Here is an 18,150-nt window from a genome sequence, read left to right on the forward strand (position 1 = left end):
CGGTGGGCAGCACTTTTGGCACTTGGCAATTAAGTGGCCGTAGATAAGATGCAAAGATTTAGATTAAACTTGGCGAGTAGGTGCCACCGCAGAGAGCTACCACTTTGCAGCTGTGAAGTGAGTGGGATATAGTTGCAAGGTTGCCTTAACGGATCGATCACTCTACGAAAACATAGTTAATCATACTCTTTTGAATATTGAAATGAGATAGGTATGCAAGGTTGCATTAAAGATATACATATTGCACAAAATGTTTTGGCCAAGGGATTATAATATAAAAAACAAACATTTTATTGTCTAAAATATTTTTATAAATCTGACATATCTTCCAATGATACTCTAAAAACTATCACAGGAACTACTGAAATATCTTCTATGAAAACTATCACTAGAAACTCTTAAAAAAAATGGTACTTTCTAATATGCAAGGCAACTTTTAGGTGTCAATAGAATGGCTTCTAAAATACAAACAGTTTGTTGTTCGAAATATTTTAATATTATGAGGAGATTCTTTGAAAGCTGACACAAGAAGTTATTCACCAAATATTCTTAAATACATTTTTATGTAGACAAATGCAAAAGGCTTAATTTGATTAATCATTTATAATTAAATTTTCAATGGTAATACAATTAAAAAATAAATTCAAATTAATGTAATAAGTTATTGATCATGCTAAAATATTTAAACGCTACTTCGGCTATTTTTAAAATTTCTCAATGTGCTTTTAAGAAGCCAATATTTGATTGTAGGAAGAACTACATGATTAAAATACTTGATAACAAGATTATTTACAAACTAACACAGAAAATTCTTAACAATATAATAACAAAATTATTTTAATATAGATAAATGAAATCAGCACAACTTGATTAGTTATTTGGAATGCATTTTTAGAAAGTAATACAACAAATTCTAAAGAATGTAGTAACATTTTTAGCAATTTCATTAGCTAACTACGTAACTGTGTGCTATTTTTAAAATTCCCCAATTTGCTGTGAAGCAGCGAAAACCAGTTCAAAATGTTTCCGAAAGATAATTACTCAGCATTACCTGCGTAGCCAAAAAGAGCAAAACCGGTTAACAAAAAAAACAGAACAGAGTAAAAACTAGAATCATTTTATGTTGTGCTTCTTCACATGCACACATGATATGTGCATTAAGTATAGTTGTGTGTGTTAGTCACTGTCGAAACCTTTTTGCCAGAGAGTAATGACAGTTTTGACTGGCTTTTAACTAATAAATACAGCAAACCCGGCAATTAGAATCGTTCATGCCATTTCGTGCAAAACAGTTAAAATCACATAATTTCGCTGTCATTTCTCACTCATTTCACCTCTCGGCGCAACAACAACACACACACACACACACAAGGAAAGGGTGAGGGGAGAGGGCGGGGTTTTTAGCCATTGCAATGCTGCTGACATTGAACATGACATTTTCCCCCAAAGAGATAATTAAATTGCGGGCTTAATAGAATTAAATGCCGTGTTTGCATTTCAAAATCCAAAACGTGCCCCAGTTGCATGCCACCGCCTCCCTCCCTCGCGGTTCGCCTGGTTGGTCAGTGCACAAGTGCAGAGGAACAGCAAACAACACAAACGAAACGAAAAAAAAACAACCAGCAAAAATAAAGGAGAGAAAAAAATGTCAATTTGGACAAGTTTTGATAATTGCAGGCACGATGCAGGGTCCAGAGAGTTGCACATTTGGTTTTATTGGCAATGGTTGGTGGTGGCAACAGCTACTGTGCTGCATGTTGCACGTAGCCATGCTGCCGCTGCCGCTGCTGTTGCTAGTATTGTTGTTGATATTGTGTGTGGTGTTCCATGTTGCATGTTGCAGTTAATAATTATTGAAATGTGCGGCCGCCAGGAATTGTGCTCGTGCTCCTTGTGCTTCCTGCGCGGCTTCCGTCAACTATGTGTGTGTGGCAGTGTGGCAGTGTTGCATGCATCGTTACCTTTAAGCTCTCTGCTCGAGTAGCCGCTGCTGCTGCTGCTGCTGAGCAAAAGACTAACAATGCTTACATTTTCCCACCTTTTTCATATAACTTTTCAGTTTGTTGTTTTCGTTTTCTGTTTCGTCTTCGCCTGCCACTGCCACTGCAACACAACCGTTGTTGCCACTGCTGCAGCTCGTTGCCAGTGGCAGGGTAAACAAGTCGACCACCAACTCGTTACCCCTTCCTCCACACATCCTTGTGCCTTAACCCCTCCATCCCTCTCTCTGCCATTCTTCGCACACATGTCGATGTCGAACTTGTTACCACTTTGAAAGTGGCCCGGCCTCCGTTCGACTCCGACTGGCCCCTGTAATAAATTCATATTCAAATTGTTAATTGAATATTATTTGTTAAATTTGCAAGCATTAAATGTAAATGTCGGCTGGCTGGGCAAATGTGGCGGGGGCGTAACCGCAACCCGTGTAAATTCCTGTTTACTTTTTTTCGTTTTTCGCAATAATAAATTTTCTGTTTACTTACTGCCAAGTTTTTTAATTGAATTTATGCGATTTTAACACATACCGGTAACTGATTTTTTTCGGTGGGTGGTACTTTGCGAAAATGGGAAAACTGTTTAGCATATTAAGTGTTGGCCTCTTTGCCAATTTTCAATTGTGTGTCAAGCTGTATTTTGGTTACTGTACCAATGACCTTCATACAGTCAAAAATGCTCTGGCAATAAAAAAATGTTGCATCGATGAACAGCGACTGTAACTGCGAGTCGGCTGCTGTCGTTGTCCTTTGCTGCTGTTGTGTAATTTCCATAATTCATATTCATAGACATTACAAACCGTCCAGACAAACAAACAAACCAACAAACGAACATAACGAAGCGAAGCGAACGCGACACGATGTTGCTTGTGCACCTGCAATACGGACAAATGTCTGTCCTAACGTGGCCGAAACAACAACAGCAAAATATTCGTAGAAAAAAAAAGAGAAGAGAAGAGAAAAATCTGCAAAGTGTAAATGCGGGCAAAAGTGCAAAAATTGCACATATGCTTTTTTTGGGGCGAGTCAGCCGAAAGGGAGCAAAACCTTTTGAAATGTATCTTACATAAAATGATTCCAGCCAGACGCAAAAGTGGTAGCAACAAAGAGGCAACAAGGCCAGAGACAGTTGCGGCACGCTTATACATAAATTATAGCTTACGACCTTAACAAGTCTGGTTAAAGAGAACTCAAATACGCTTGGCCCCTAATTTGATTGAGCTTTGAATGACGAGTAATTTATGCCCCAAGCCAGTTGCAGAAACAGATATAGATTGTAATAAAATCAACAGCAAATGATTAACATCAACATTCTATCTGAAAGATACACGCATGTCCATCAACAGTCAGAGAGAGTAAGAGATCAAACAGCAAGTGAAGTATCTCAAAGATACAAACACGCACACAAGCACATAAAGTGCCACATTTGATTTTACACACTTCGAAATTATTAACTGGGGAGCATTTTGTAGTTGGGCAACGTGTAACTGTGTTGTCCTTGCTCTCTGTGTTCAACAGGAGCTGTAACTGAAACTCAGCAGCACACTAACAACGACACTTCATAAAATGGCACACGGCACTTTCGTTTTTACCAATGGCATCTGCAGCACGTGGATGGACATCGAGTGAAGTGAAGATTGGGGGATGGGGAATGGCAATAGAAGGATGCCACATGTGGTGGCAAACTGGCAGCTGCAGAGCTGACCATTGGGCTTCAATTAATGAATTAGTAATTTCGGCTTCATTGCCATAATGAACACTTGGCATAGTCTAGTGTTCAGTGGGTGGATGTGTCTAAAATTTGCTGTTAATGATCTAATGATACAGGTGGTCAGAGTCAAGATAGTTACAGGTGACAGATACAACAAGGAATTTGAGTCAAGCTTTAACTCAATGCGAATAAAACGTTACGGTAAAGTTACTTTATAAATTGTTGTTTCACGAAATGAATTAAATAATTTGCAACTTTGTTATTATCAATTTTATAACTACAATAAATCTACCTCGTATTAAATTCTCAATCTCAAATAAACTTTAATGTTTCATACGAAAAACTGTATTCAATACTTTAGCAGCGAAACTTGCCAAGCGGGAATTGAAATGCATATCTTCTTTTATAGCGCGTTCTATCAGTTGCATTCATTGCATAATGGAGCAGGGAATTGAGTGTGTCCATTAAGTGTATTAATACCTTTAAATCATTGATAATTTTGTAATTGTTGTTGCTGTTGTGCCGTCGAGTGCACATTTATTTTACTTAGCTTCACTCGCTGCATTTGTTAACGGCGGCTAATGAAAGGTTGCTGCACTTGTGTGTTCAGTATCTTGGGGACACACCTCCCTTTAGCATTTACTATAAATGCTAGCGAAGCCCGCAGCCATTTGTTTTGTATCTGTGCAACATGGCAATTGTGTCATTAGAGCCGTAATATTGCATGGCTTAACTCCAGTAATTACGAGCGATAATCCATTTTGTGAGAAACACTCGATATCTTAGCTGAGAAATCAGCGACGGTATGTTCGAGATACTTTTTGTATCTTTTGTGTTGCGCGCTCTCATCTCTGGCCGTGCAATTAGTCAATTAATTTGCAAATTTATTAACCGCCAAAAAGCAATTTGCTGCACATCAAAATATTTATACACACCACGCGCGAATCGCGAAATGCCGCCGGTAAAGCGAAGTTGAAAAAAAGCTGATATCTGGACTCCGTTTGATGGCGATGGCGATGGCGATGGCGATTGCGATAGCCATAGGATCGGTTCACGTTCACGTTCGGATGGCAAATGAAGGAATTCTATAAAGAGAGATTGAGATTGTAAACTTTTCGGGTTACTGGGCATATTTTGCTTATGACTTTTGCAGGCAAACATCGTTCTCGCCAAAACACAAACACACTCGAATACTTGATTCTATATCTTCGCTCCACACACAAAAGGAGTAGAAGTAGAACGTAGTGCAGATAATTTATGGGTTCAGTCTTAAAGGTTCAGCATGCGGTTCGGCCCCTTTTGGCAGCGGAAGTGCGTGCGGCCGTTGTTTTTTTTTTTTTTATTTGGCGGTTTATGAATAAGTATTGTATCTTGCAGATACGAATCGCAGCTACTCGACTTACACACACTTTCTAGGTCATATTCTGCTGCTGCAGAAAACAAAACAAATAAATAAATGACTTTTGTGCATGTCGCGAACTGGCAACCGTCGGCTTCTGCCCATCGCCACATAAATTTATAGCTCAAAAATCAAAAATGTTGTTTTCCAAATTTTCAAATGATTCACGTGTTTGCGCCTGTCTCTCTCTCTCTTTTTTGTCGCTCTCTCACTCGCTGCTCTCGTTGTGCGTGTTAATGATTAATAACGTTAAGACTGAAACCTGCTTTTTTTTCGTTAGCCTGCGACGGCCATCATGGCAATCAGCTGATCGCCACGCAGTTGTTGAGGGAGAGACAAGTCATGTCACCGCCATGTCCGCCAGCCAAGTGTGTGCAGCCCGTCATCGTCATCAGTCAAAGCCAAAGTCAAACTCATATACTCTAGTTGTAATTGTATTTGTGTGTGAGCCCATTTTGAATTACAGAAACAGAAACAGAAATAGAATGAAACACACACACACACACACATACGCATCTACATTCGACCTGTGCTCAGGTGATGACGTTCGTTTAGCACGCAGGAAGAGAGCGTAGACTGCTCTCTCAGCTGCACAGTTCGCTCTCAGTTGCGTGCTCTCTCTTGCTTACGCTCTCGCTCGCTCTCTGCGTGATGATTGATCATCTTTTTGCTCAGCCACAGCCGGTTTTCATTTAATTTATGTGTGTTGCGCTCTGCGTTTCAACTGAATGAATCTCACCTTTATTCGAATTGGAACATTTTGTTGTTGTTGTCTTCTACCTGGCTAGTTGGATTATTCGCGCGTTTATCGTAAACGATATTCGCTGAGTCTGCTTGGAGTTGCGTTTGATGTTAGAAGACAACCAGCAAAAAGTGTTATACAGGACAGATCACACCTGTGTAAATTTTTGAGCTCAAATTCTCATTTGAATCTCGCAGCTCGTCTGATTAGTTATTTAGATTAGCGCATGAATTTTTGTGGCAATCAGCTTGCGTTCATGACTGGCACTTTTGATGAAATTAATTCGTAGAAAGAACATTAAAAAAAGATTATAAAATTTAAAATAGCAATCTCGAATATTGACGTCTTTTTTAATGGTTCAATTTGGTTTGATTAAAAATAAAATTTAATTTTTACTGTGCTAATTCATTAAAAGCAAATTATGCATAATAAAATCTTTGGCAGATATTAAAATATAAATATGAAAGAATAATCAATTTTATTTTAATTGAATTATCATGATGTTTTACAACAATATTTATAATTATGTATTTGTGTTCTTATCAAAATCGTTCTTCTCCTCGCTTTAAGTCTGATCTTTACATTAGCACTGATTTCAATTTTCTTGTGCCCGCATCTGATTTGTGTTTGGCGTTGCCACCTTTCTTCAATTACCACAATCACACAGTTGAATACTAAAAATGTTGTGTGGAAACCACATTCCAAAACGTTTGACAAGTTCAAATGAATTCGATGGGGAGACAAGCAGACAGACAGACAGACAGACCTACCACATAGAGCTACTGCTGAGTGCTGAGCTCGTAAACGAAATGGTTTCCAATCTCAATTGATGATCTATTAACGAGCGCACATAAAAATTATGCAACTTTCGAACGGCAAACTACAAAATGGTGCCCACATGGGCAACTACAACTATTACAACAACAACAACAACAGCAGCAGCAACTACGACAACAACAACAGCTGACATGCAATGCCATTTCCTTTGTCAGCAGAGACTCAGGGCAATAAATCCTGAGCATATTAACATGGACGTGCGATGAAAGTGCCAGGCAAATATGTCATTGTCAGTGTTTTGGCTTTGACTTGGGTATGGATGGGACTGGGTTTGGTATTGAGATCGACACTGGGATAGGGGCAGCGGAAAGAGGAAGGGGGCAGAGGCAGAGGCATGTCCAATGGCCGCCTCTGCGGCTACCAAATGCGAGTGTATTGACACCTGAGCCCAGACCAAACCCAAACAGAAACAGAAACTGAAACTCAACCTGAAGCTGACGCTGAAGCTGATGTCTCTGGCGCCAATTGCTCTTGCTGCTGTAAATGAAGTGAAAGAAAAAGAAAGTGTGAGCAGAGTGAGCGAGAGAGAAGCAGGTAACAAAGGCGAGAATAGAATCGAATGGTTAGAACTCCTCTGTCCAGCTACACTTTCCAATGAAATCGGTCAGTCATAAATCACTGATTCGATGGCTAACTAAGTGTATGTTCTCTGTATGTGTGTGTGTTGTGTGTGTGCTGATAACTGACAAAGTCAAGCGTTTTGGAGCTTATCGTGCATTTGAATTGGTAGACAAGGCATTTTTATTTATTTAGTATATATAAAATTCTCTCCCGCTCTCTCTTGCTCACTCTCTTTCTCTCTACGTCACAGAACATGACAACATTTTGGGCGTGAACACACTCAAATACACACACACACGTACACAAGAATAGCAACAACAACTACAACAAACAGCAAACAGCATCAACGAAACATGGCTCAAAAGGCAGCAGCAGCAGAGCATCGTCGTCGTCGTCGTCGTCGTCGTCGTCCGTGGTGACAGCGCACATAAATCTCTGTAACATGACACTTTTGGCAATGGAAATAAAATATGGCATACGGCGCACCAAAATGTCGCACCAAAAATTGCCGCAGCAAACAGAAATAACAACAACAACAACAGCAATAAGAACAGCACCTAACAACAGCAGCATCAGCTTTAGCAGCGCTTTATTTTTGGCACTTGGCAACACTTTTTTGGGCCTATGCGACCCACTGTGCCATTTGAGAAGCGACTCATGCCGCATTCAGCTAATTACAAATGAAATTACAATGCTCAAGTCCCAGTTGTCGGCTTTAATACACAAAATGACACGAGCTGAAAGTGTTAAGAGTGTTGTACGAAACTTTTAGTTACCGAAATGTGGTTCATCATTTAATACAGCTTGAAAATATGATAAAATAATAATGAAATTTTGAAATTTTATAAATGAATTTAGTATATTAATTTCATTTTTAAATTTTCAACTATTTTGACAAAATTTATACACAAATCCAATTGTTTTCTTTGTTACATTTACATCAAATAATTGTAAAGCCTTTTAAGAAACTTTCGATAATCAGCAGCTTTTAAAGCACTTTTAATTTTGTATAGGAATTGTGGAAATTATACATAAATTGAACATTGCATTGAGTGCGTATTCTATAAATTTAATTTAAATTCATTAGGTCTAGTGTTAGCGTCATTTCAATATTAGTCAAGCTTAATATGAAACCTTTAATTATCAACAACTTTGAAAACATTTTAAATATATATTTTATTCGTTCTTGCTTCATTGCTTCTTGAGCTTGTTCTTCACATTTAATTTAAATATATTTAAGCTAGTGTCATTGATAGCTTTTGGCCATGTTTTGCCTCTGATGGCGACGCTGTCACTTGCCGCTGTCATTTTCATTTCGTTTTCATGTGTCACTTGGCGCGCCTGCGCACGCCTGCCCAGTGCCCAGTGCCCAGAGACCCAACTTCAGCTCCAACTTTAACTGCAACTTCAACTCCAACTCCTTCTCTTTCTCCTGGTCCTTCGCCTTGTAATAAAGCAAAACGGCTGCGCATGCGCACCAGCAACAACAATAAGAAGCGTCTAAAGCCGTTGCCTCTGTCAGATTTTGTGAGTGTCACTTGGCTGCTTTGTTGACTGCAGACCAAGACACGGACTCAGAGACAGAGTCAGAGTCAGAGTCAGAGCTGGAACTTGGGTGTTATCTGTCCCGTCGACCGTCTTCAGTTTCTGTCGGTTGCATTCCTCTCTTTTGCACAACACGCAAAATCTGCGCGCCTGCGTATAAAACTGTTAACTAACTCAATTTTGTAGCTGTCAGTTGGTTTACCCCCTCTTGAGACCCCCTCTTTGTTTCCTCTTCCCGCCATTGCCTCATCCGGCTTTTGGCTCCTGCTCTCTGCTCTCTGCTCTCCACTCTCTCTGCTTACAGATGTTGCCCGGTTGCTTTGGCTTGCTTGCTTAATTCAGTTCGAGCTTCAGAGTTCAGCATGGGTTAATGAGTTGTTGTTGTCACTGTTGTTGTTGTTCTTGTTGTTGTTATCCATGTTGTTGTTGTTGTTGCTGCTGCTGGCGTGCCGCTTACACATGTCACAACAAATTGCTAACCGTTGAGCGTCCCGTGCTCATAAACAAATCACTTGACCTTCGCATTGAAAACATTTGCGTAAAGCGCTGAGAAGAAAACTCGGCCAGTTCGATGTGGGAATAAATAAGAAAGTAGCAAACAAAGCACAGTGGAATGTCATGAGAATAGACTACGAAATAAGCAAATAATATATAGAATGACTTTAAAAACAATGAAGGTATTTAAGAAGTAACTTTTAAGGCAATTAATAAGATGTTAAATGAATTATTTTTTATATGAAGAAAGAGAGTACATTCAAATCTTTAATGATTAAGGGATTAAGTAAATAGAAAAATTATAACATAATTAAAATATAAAATGAAAATACGTTGTATAAAAAAATAGAGAGACAATTAGAAAGAGTGAAGGTCTTTAAATAATTCTATTAAAAGTAAGGAATAATTAGAAGCATGGGAATTCATATAAATAAAAGTAAAAGGTATTCAAAATTACATTATTCAAATGCGAAGAGCAATTTCGAGGCAAATACAAAATATTATAATAGATTAAAGGTGGGAAAATGAACGAAATTTAAATTATATAGAAGATATTATAGAGTATCTTAAATAATATTTGAATTTTATTATTTATTTGAAAGGAAATGTCTTAACAAGTAAACTTTTTAGTGTTCAAAGAAAATAATTAATGTTGATTATTATTAATATGAATTTATAACAAATTTTAGAAATTTAAATAGACACCTTTATTTCATATGTGCCCATTGTGGTCGCGTCCTTGTTCCTTGCCACCACAGTGCAGAGAGGGAGGGCGCAGAGTGTGGCATGAAAACGGACTCACGGATGCACGCGCATGTCTGTCACACAAATGTCACTTAAAGTTGCAAAACTCAACGCACGCATTGCAATTTCATAACTTTATTAAGCATGAATGGTGAGAGGCAAGGCAGAGGAGAGAAGAGGAGAGAGTGAGTGGAAGGCGTGTGTTCCACCTGACAGCTGAGGCAATGAGAATGCTCATTTGCCAATTCTTGGCACGTTTCGGCATCTAAACGCCAGCAAAAAGTGGCTACAAACAGCAAAGCCATGACTGCAAGAGTCAACGCGAGTGTGGAATGAGTGTGAAGAAGGGGCAACCTAGTTGAGTTGGACTCAAGTAGCGCCAGTAGTGATAGGAAGCCAACTGATATAGAGTTGACAATTCAATCATTTAATGCCATGGCCCACATAAGGCGCAATTGCAATTGCGATTGCAATTGGAAGTAGAAGTTGAAATAGAAGTAGAAATGGAAGTGCTTTGGGGTAGTCAGAGAATTCTCGCTCCCACTTTTTCCCTTTTTGCATTGTTGCCATGGGTTTTCCTTGTATATTTTGTTGTACTTTCATTTGTTTGTGTCACTTGACAGTTGCTGGGCGCAGTGACAACAACAACAGCAACAAGGAGAGGAGGAATTGCAGCGACAGCGACAGTAACAAAAACAACAACAACAATAACATTAGTATGTTGTAACATGGGGAGCGCAACGAACCACGCGGTAATTCTACAATGAAAGCGTTTCGCACACACGCACACACACATATATATACAAGTATATGTATGTGTACGTGTGTACAAACAAAAGTTGTGGCAATAAATTTGAAACGGATCACATAAATCACATTCAAGTGAAGCTTAACACACGCGCCCAACTAGAAGAGACACAAATACAAGCACACACACACACACACACACGAATATATATGTATATATGTGTGTGGGGAAAAGATATTTGCGAGCTTGGCATAGAAAACATTTATTTGCAGCTTGTAGGACTCAAAAGAGTCTTCTTATGCTACTCAGTTGGGCAACCTAATGGGATCTACTTTGAGATGTCAGCTGCAGATATTTTTTAAGGGTATTTACTATGAAGAAATATAATAAATAAAGCTATTGATATAAACATTTTATGGAATTCAATATTAGCGGGCATTTGATATAAATTTGCGACGCTTCACACTTACTTTTATACTTTAAGTAGTCAGCTTCAGATATTTTAAGGGTAATTACTACAAAGATATATAATACTAAAGAAAGTTATTGATTTGACTATTATATGAAATTAGCTGAATTAGCTGATATTTTAGAAAAAAAAACACTTAAACTAATAATTTCGAAATTAGTAAAATTTTATTTTAAGTACTCAATCTGAAAATTTATGAAAAAATTTACAGAATAATATGTACAGAGCTTTACAAAACATTTTTATGAAGTTGTAAATTGCATAGAAATATTTTGTAAATCTCTCACATTATTGAGTAAGCTTCTCTACACAACATATGAGCTTGAGCAGAGCTACCCACAAAGAGCCAAAGAGCTCAAGAAGTTACCTCAAACTGAAGCCACCCCAAAAATGTTGGCCAAGTAAAAGTTGTGCGCCAAATTAACTAAACGGTTAAAGCAACAACTGCAAATTGGCAACAAATTCGCAGATCATAAAGTTGCCGTTTGCAACAAGCCAAGCAGCAACAACAATAGCAACAACAACAACAACTGAGAACTGAAACTGGGAGAGAAGCATCATTTCATTTGAAGAACTTTGGCATTTGAACTTGACATTTAGCACACGGTTCGGGGACTTCTTTGAAAACAATTGCAGGCCACACACACACACACAGAGACTCGCAAACAAACACATACACACACACACACACAATGCACTTTTGGCATTCCTCGACTGTCTGCCATGGAATGCCAGGACACACCACAGCAACAACAACAACAACAACTGGTAAAAGGGATTCCAATGAGAATGAAACAGTTGCCAGACCAAGCGCAATGAGTGTGAGCGAGAGCGCATATGCGTCTGCAGCAACCCTCGGCAAACAGCTGCAACGAGGGGTGGAGGGTTGACCCACACACAAATACGAAAATACACACAAACACTCACACATGCAGAGCTCAGACAGTCGGCCATTGCAGCACCTGTCGGCCATGCAACATGCTTCTGATTGTGTGAGTGTATGAGTGTGTGTGTATTTGTTTGTGTGTGTGTGTGTGTGTGTGAGTTCTGGGTGTGTTTGTCCTCCGGATTTTGCACCATTAACAATATGGTTCGCTTGCTTCGCTCCGCTGCGGTTCGGCACGCTCGCCTTATTGAGGAAATGAGCCACAAATACAAGCAACGTGCACACTGTGCACCCCTCCCCACCCCCTACTCCTACCCCCTCCCATACTACTCCCTTACTACCCTTAGGGGTGTTGGCGGGTTAATGCAGCGCCATTGATTTGCTTATAAATTAACCCATTGACAAATGAAAATATTGTCTGTTAATTGATCAATGTGTATGCAGAGAGTGCACACACACACACAACACAGTGAGTGTGTGTGTGTGAGTGTGTGTGTCTGCTGCAGCTAAAATTTAATTAGATGCAATATCTGTATTTGTATGCGGCAAATGCGTTTTAGTCAGTTTCGAGGGTGTGGCTAACCCTCTAACTGCATTGCGTGTGAACACACACACACCAACACACTCATATATATCTCATGTGGTGTGTATGTGTGTGCTAAATTTATTGTTATTGAAATACAATTGCAAAATTAACTGTCAAAGTGTGTGCGACCCATCGCCAATTTAGTTCAACGCCATATGTTACATCTATGTGTGTATATGTGACTATGTGTGTGTGTGTGTATTAGACGCAAACACATGTGTTCTTAATTAGTTGACCTGAGTTGTCTTTAAACAATATGTGCTCGCCATCCAATATCGAATATTTCAGTTTATGCAGCTCCTTCGATTCAGCTCGAAATCGGGGAATCACCCCTTTAAGCCACATTGACCAGCCAGAACAACCCCTTCAAGCCTCCTCCTCCCCCCTCAACGTAGAGCAAGAGCGGGTTGCCTTCGCAAAGCCTTTATTTACACCGCTAAACGAGCTTTGCATATTTACTGTACTAGCAACAGACATTTTACGATATATTGAGAATTATTTGCAATATATTTGGTGTACCAAGCGAAGCAAAGGGGTGAGAGGGGAGGTGAACAGCAGCAACAAGGACGACAAATGTTCCAACGACAACAGCAGCAGCAACAACAACAACAACAGCAGCAACAACAACAAGTGCAGCTCAGCGCAAATGCAGGCAGAAAGCTTCTAATTCCGGCACTGAAACCATAAGTCTTTGTCGCATTGTACACACTCACACATACACACTCACATACTCAATCCCATACATGCACTCTCCACATGCATATACAACATGCAACCCAGTTGCAAATTTAGTGGAGCTTCTTTCATTGAAGGTAGTTACCGATTCAGGTGTCAGGCAGGCAAGAATTCCGCACTTGGAAACAAAAAACTAATAAAGAACTAAATTTATGAATGACTCAGAAATGATAACAAATATAATATTATTATAAATTCTAAAAAAAAAAAATCAATATAGTTTACAAATTTCTTATATATCTGAATTTATACATGAATCAGAAATTATTACAAATACAATATTATTATTAATCCTAAAAAGAACTATAAAGCTTACAAATTTCTTATATGTATGAGAATAGTCTTAACTTATTTAAGACACATTTTTCCCAATTCAGCACTAAACTAATCAAGACTTAAATACATTAATAAAGTTTCAAAATTTAATAATAATTTGACTATTTCTAAAGACATCAAAAAAGTTTGTAAAATGTATCACACCAAAATTAAAGTTTAGCCTTTTTCAAGCCAATCGTTCCCACTGGGCTATTAGCAATTCGGTTGCTATCTCTCTCCTCCCACTTGAACCATAGACAGAGTCTTCGGAATGCAACAGCAGCAACACTGTCCGGTGGCCGCTTAATAATTTAAGTTCGATACACAAGTTTTGCATTGTAAATCCTGAAACTTATTTTTCTGTTTTGCAAAGATTTTGTTTAATTTACGTAAATTTGCATAAGATACAATTGCAACTCCAGCCAGCCTGCCTGCATTCTGCACTCTCTAAATTTGTGCGAAAATTGAGCACAAAAGTTTGGCAAAGAGCAGAAAAAAGAAATATATAGAGATGAAAAAAAAAACGAGGAGCAGAGTTTATTGCCATTGGCCTGGGATGTTGTTGCCTGGTCTAAAAATTTGAATTCAGTTCAAATTGAAAGTTAGCAAAGTCACCAACACCAATTCAGAATACTACTCTGTGTATTCGGAATCTCACAGTACACAGAGAGAGAGAGAGAGAGAGAGAGTTACAATGCCACAAACTTTACCCCGCTGGCCAGGCCAGCTCGATATTTATGCCTTTTCGAATGCAGCTCAGCTTTAATTTAAATGGATTTCTCTGGCAGACATATGGCAGCATTCGCAATTTCCATTGGGAGTACGTATCCTTTTCCCAACCCCCCAAAAGGAGCAGTGTGAGTGGTTGACTCCCGATGTCGACTCTCGACTGGCGACTCCTGCAACTGCTGGAGGATTGATTGTGCTTGTTGATATTTTGTCAAATAACGCAAATAAATACACAATTACACACTCAAGTGAGTTTCGAGCGAGGGAAGCGAACGAGTTGAATTTGTGGGGTTAAATCGGGGCAGGTCGCAATCGCACCCTTTCTACCACACACACACACACACACACTCTCAGCTGAGTTATCCTTGTTTAAAGGATTTTCATTTGTTTAAATGTGTTTTATCGAAAATGGCCAAATGGCTGCTAACCGCCGCACAGTGGAGCAGAGGAAATAATTTTCGTGAACAACTTTTTATTTTAGCTATAATATTTTACTTATTAAGAAATTATACCATTATTTTCTGAATATATTTTTTATTAACATTTTATTTTATAAATTTTAACCACTGTGCAGCGACATTTGACTTTTGTACTGTTGATGCTGCTTTTTTTCACCACACGCCTCGTAAATTCCAATGTAAAATGTTGCATTTATCTTGTAAAAATAATAAATCCAGGCAGAGGGACTTTACTCGCACGCTTGGCAGCACAGTCCTAAATAAAGTCAGGGTACAGTGGAAGGGGAGGGGTGGGGGAAGAACGAAGGCTTCATGACTATTGTTAGCTAATGGCCCAATGTCCAAGAGTTACGTAAATTTAGCTAATTTTATGAACAGTCAAAGCGACAGGCAAATTTCAAGCATTTAACCCTTGACTAGGGTTCTATCTATTTTTTTTCTGCCATTGTTGGTCAAATGCGGGGGGAGGCGAAGGGTGTAACAAAAAATTATATGTGCTACACAGTGCCATTAATTTAATTTATTTATTGGCTGGCGTTTCATTGGCGCAAATCCCGAATCCTCCGCGATAAATTTAGTCAAATGTGAAAATTGTGTGTGCATTTTGGCGCATGCAGTTTACACACACACACAAAAACAGATGAATATGTGTAAGGTATATATGTATATGGTACAACTACATACACACATCGTATGTCAAACGAGGATTTTCATTATAAAATATCGCCTGGTATGCGGCCCCAAATATGGAAATGCAGTTAAACCAAACAAAGTCGCAAAAGAGTTGGCAATTTATTTTAAAATAAAGCAAAGTATCTAAAGCTAATTTGGGGAACTTTAAAATACCCTGTAAATTAATACAAATTTAATGCGAAAATCAATAAGAGAATTCGCATTCATAAAATGACTAATAAAAATATAAAATATTTCAGAGTTATTAATTAAAGCTTTTTCAACAACAATATATTTAGGAGTTCGTAGTAAATCATTTTTCAACAAGAATTTTAAAAATAAATTTAAATGTGAACCCAAAAATAATTTAATAAAAAATTAAGTTAATGAATATGTGCTTCGAAAGAATAATATATACTTGTTGACTTAATAATATTTTTTAATTTATATTAAAATTCTTCCTCAATAACTCAAACGCTCTTCACTCTCGCTTTGCCATCGAGGGTATGAAAAGTATCTAGTGTGACAAATAGTGTGAGATATGTTTTTGCGCACTGCAGCCAAAACCTCCAGCCTTTAGTTACGCCCATTACTCCCCCCTCACTCTCTCTTCTCATCAAGCCCTCTGCCTTCGAGTGCGACATGTGACGCGGCGCCGCTGATTTATTTGCATACAAAAGCGCAGACGTGCATAAAAAATAAAAAAAATGCTAAAAAAAAAAGCGAGTACAGAGAGAAAAGTAAACAATAAGAACCAACAACAACAACAATGAATGTGCAGTCGCTACGCCCCCTTTTGACGCCAGTTCCGATGGCATTTCCAAAAGGGGGGCAATCGATTGGCCTTCCGGCAGTTGCCAAATGAAGAGCCAAAGCCGGGTTGGGGTTGGGGATGGACACACAGGATGCGACATTTTTGAGAGTCAATGAAAAATACATTTTAAATCAAAAATCGGAAATCCAATTGCGAATAAAGGTGGCAGAAAAAAATCTGTTTAAATTGAGAGACTGAAAGTAGATAAAATATTCAAAATTGCGTATTTTAAATTAATCTAAAGTTGTAGCTAAATTGCCACTTGGCATCCCTTAGCAGAAAAGGCAACTTCTTATTCACCTTTCCCCTTGGACCAATCGCAATTCATCATTTGGCGCCATTTTGCGTAGCGTCAAGTTGCATTTAGTTGTTATTTATGCAAATTTTGCATGTTTCAACTTTTCGCCAAGTGCGTCGAGTCGTTTTCGATTATTTAAAACTTTACGACGAAATTTAGTAGAGCTCTCGCCAAGGGAGGAGGAGAGTCCTTTTAATGCGCACACCTGACGCGCTTCAATGTCTTACTGCCAAAGGTCCTAGGAGCTGGATTAGGACTGCGAAACACGAGACGAAGGCATGAAGATGAAGCTAAAGCTGAAACTGAGACTCAAACTGAGACTGAGGATGTGCTGTGTGCATAATTTTGTGTGCGCTGCTGCTGTTAGAACAAATAAATTGTAGACGGCTAAAGTTATTAGATTAGCATTAGGGAACGAAGGATGAGAACTTTTGGAGGAGCTGCTGCTACTCCACAGGCTGTGTTCGCTAAGCTTGAAATTATGATTTAGCTGCGATATTTACATGCTTATAAAGGAAATACGGCAAACAGCGCGAACTTGCGCCGCAAAATTTATGAAAAAGTTGCCGCGTCTTTTGTGGAGTCATGTGCTTTTTATAGTGCCCCTGCCACATGCCACATGCCATCGAAATGCTGCCGAATTAATGTGCCCCCCCCCGAAAACCAGGTGGATCTTTATAATATATTTTGTTGGTTGACGGCACCAGCTGCTTGTTTAGAAAGTGTTAGGACTCCTTTTGCATACGAGTATGTATTTTATCATTTTTTATTTCCTTAAACCAAAATGTGGAAATTTTCAAAATACAATGCTTCAAACACACAATTTATAAATGTTGTTAATGTTTTGAGTTCACTAATTATGTGTTGTTCCTTGGATTTTAATTTGTGCTTTTCTCAATTATATTTTTGCTTAGACGATCTGAAAATTTCAGAAATATTTTATATTACAAAGCTTTATATGTTTATAATTTACTTTTTCTTGAGTTAAATACTCTTGTATTTATTTTTATATTTAATAAATATTATTAAACATTTAATGTATGTCATATTTTAATATTTCTTATTAGAATGTTTTTTTTTAAGTTTATATAAATATTCTTGTGTTTATTTACTATTTTATTTATATACTTTATTTCGAGCTAACATTTCTTGTTGTATTTTTCCTTATTAACAATTTTCTTAATTTTCCATTAACACACTAATTCGTCAGGCATTTATTCCCATAAACATACCATATTAAATAAATGATTATCCATCTTTTTCAGGTAAGAGATACACAGAATCTCTTGCGGGCTCTCTTCTACCAGACTGGCTAGGTAAGTGCAATTTTCTTTATATTTTTTCCGTATACTTTTAGCTTCTAGTTTACGTATATAATTTTATTTTGATTTTTGTCAAATCATATTATAATT

At 38.2% G+C, this 18,150-nt stretch overlaps 1 protein-coding gene and 1 long non-coding RNA gene across 2 annotated transcripts in view; one reads left to right on the forward strand and one right to left on the reverse strand.

Annotated features, from left to right (window-relative positions):
- The window catches only part of LOC132784793 (homeotic protein ultrabithorax), a 91,409-nt gene that overhangs the window by 12,333 nt on the left and 60,926 nt on the right, over nucleotides 1–18,150 (forward strand). Inside the window, 1 exon segment of the mRNA XM_060790648.1 lies at nucleotides 18,004–18,054. Coding sequence (XP_060646631.1) covers nucleotides 18,004–18,054 — 51 coding nt within the window.
- On the reverse strand, nucleotides 8,402–9,474 carry LOC132784794 (uncharacterized). Its single transcript, XR_009632284.1, has 2 exons — nucleotides 8,992–9,474; nucleotides 8,402–8,939 (listed from the first exon to the last, which is right to left on the reverse strand). It is a non-coding gene; the product is annotated as an uncharacterized LOC132784794 (long non-coding RNA).

This window comes from Drosophila nasuta, chromosome 2R, assembly GCF_023558535.2.
Source record: "Drosophila nasuta strain 15112-1781.00 chromosome 2R, ASM2355853v1, whole genome shotgun sequence".
In the NCBI taxonomy this organism is placed as follows: Eukaryota; Metazoa; Arthropoda; class Insecta; order Diptera; family Drosophilidae; genus Drosophila; species Drosophila nasuta.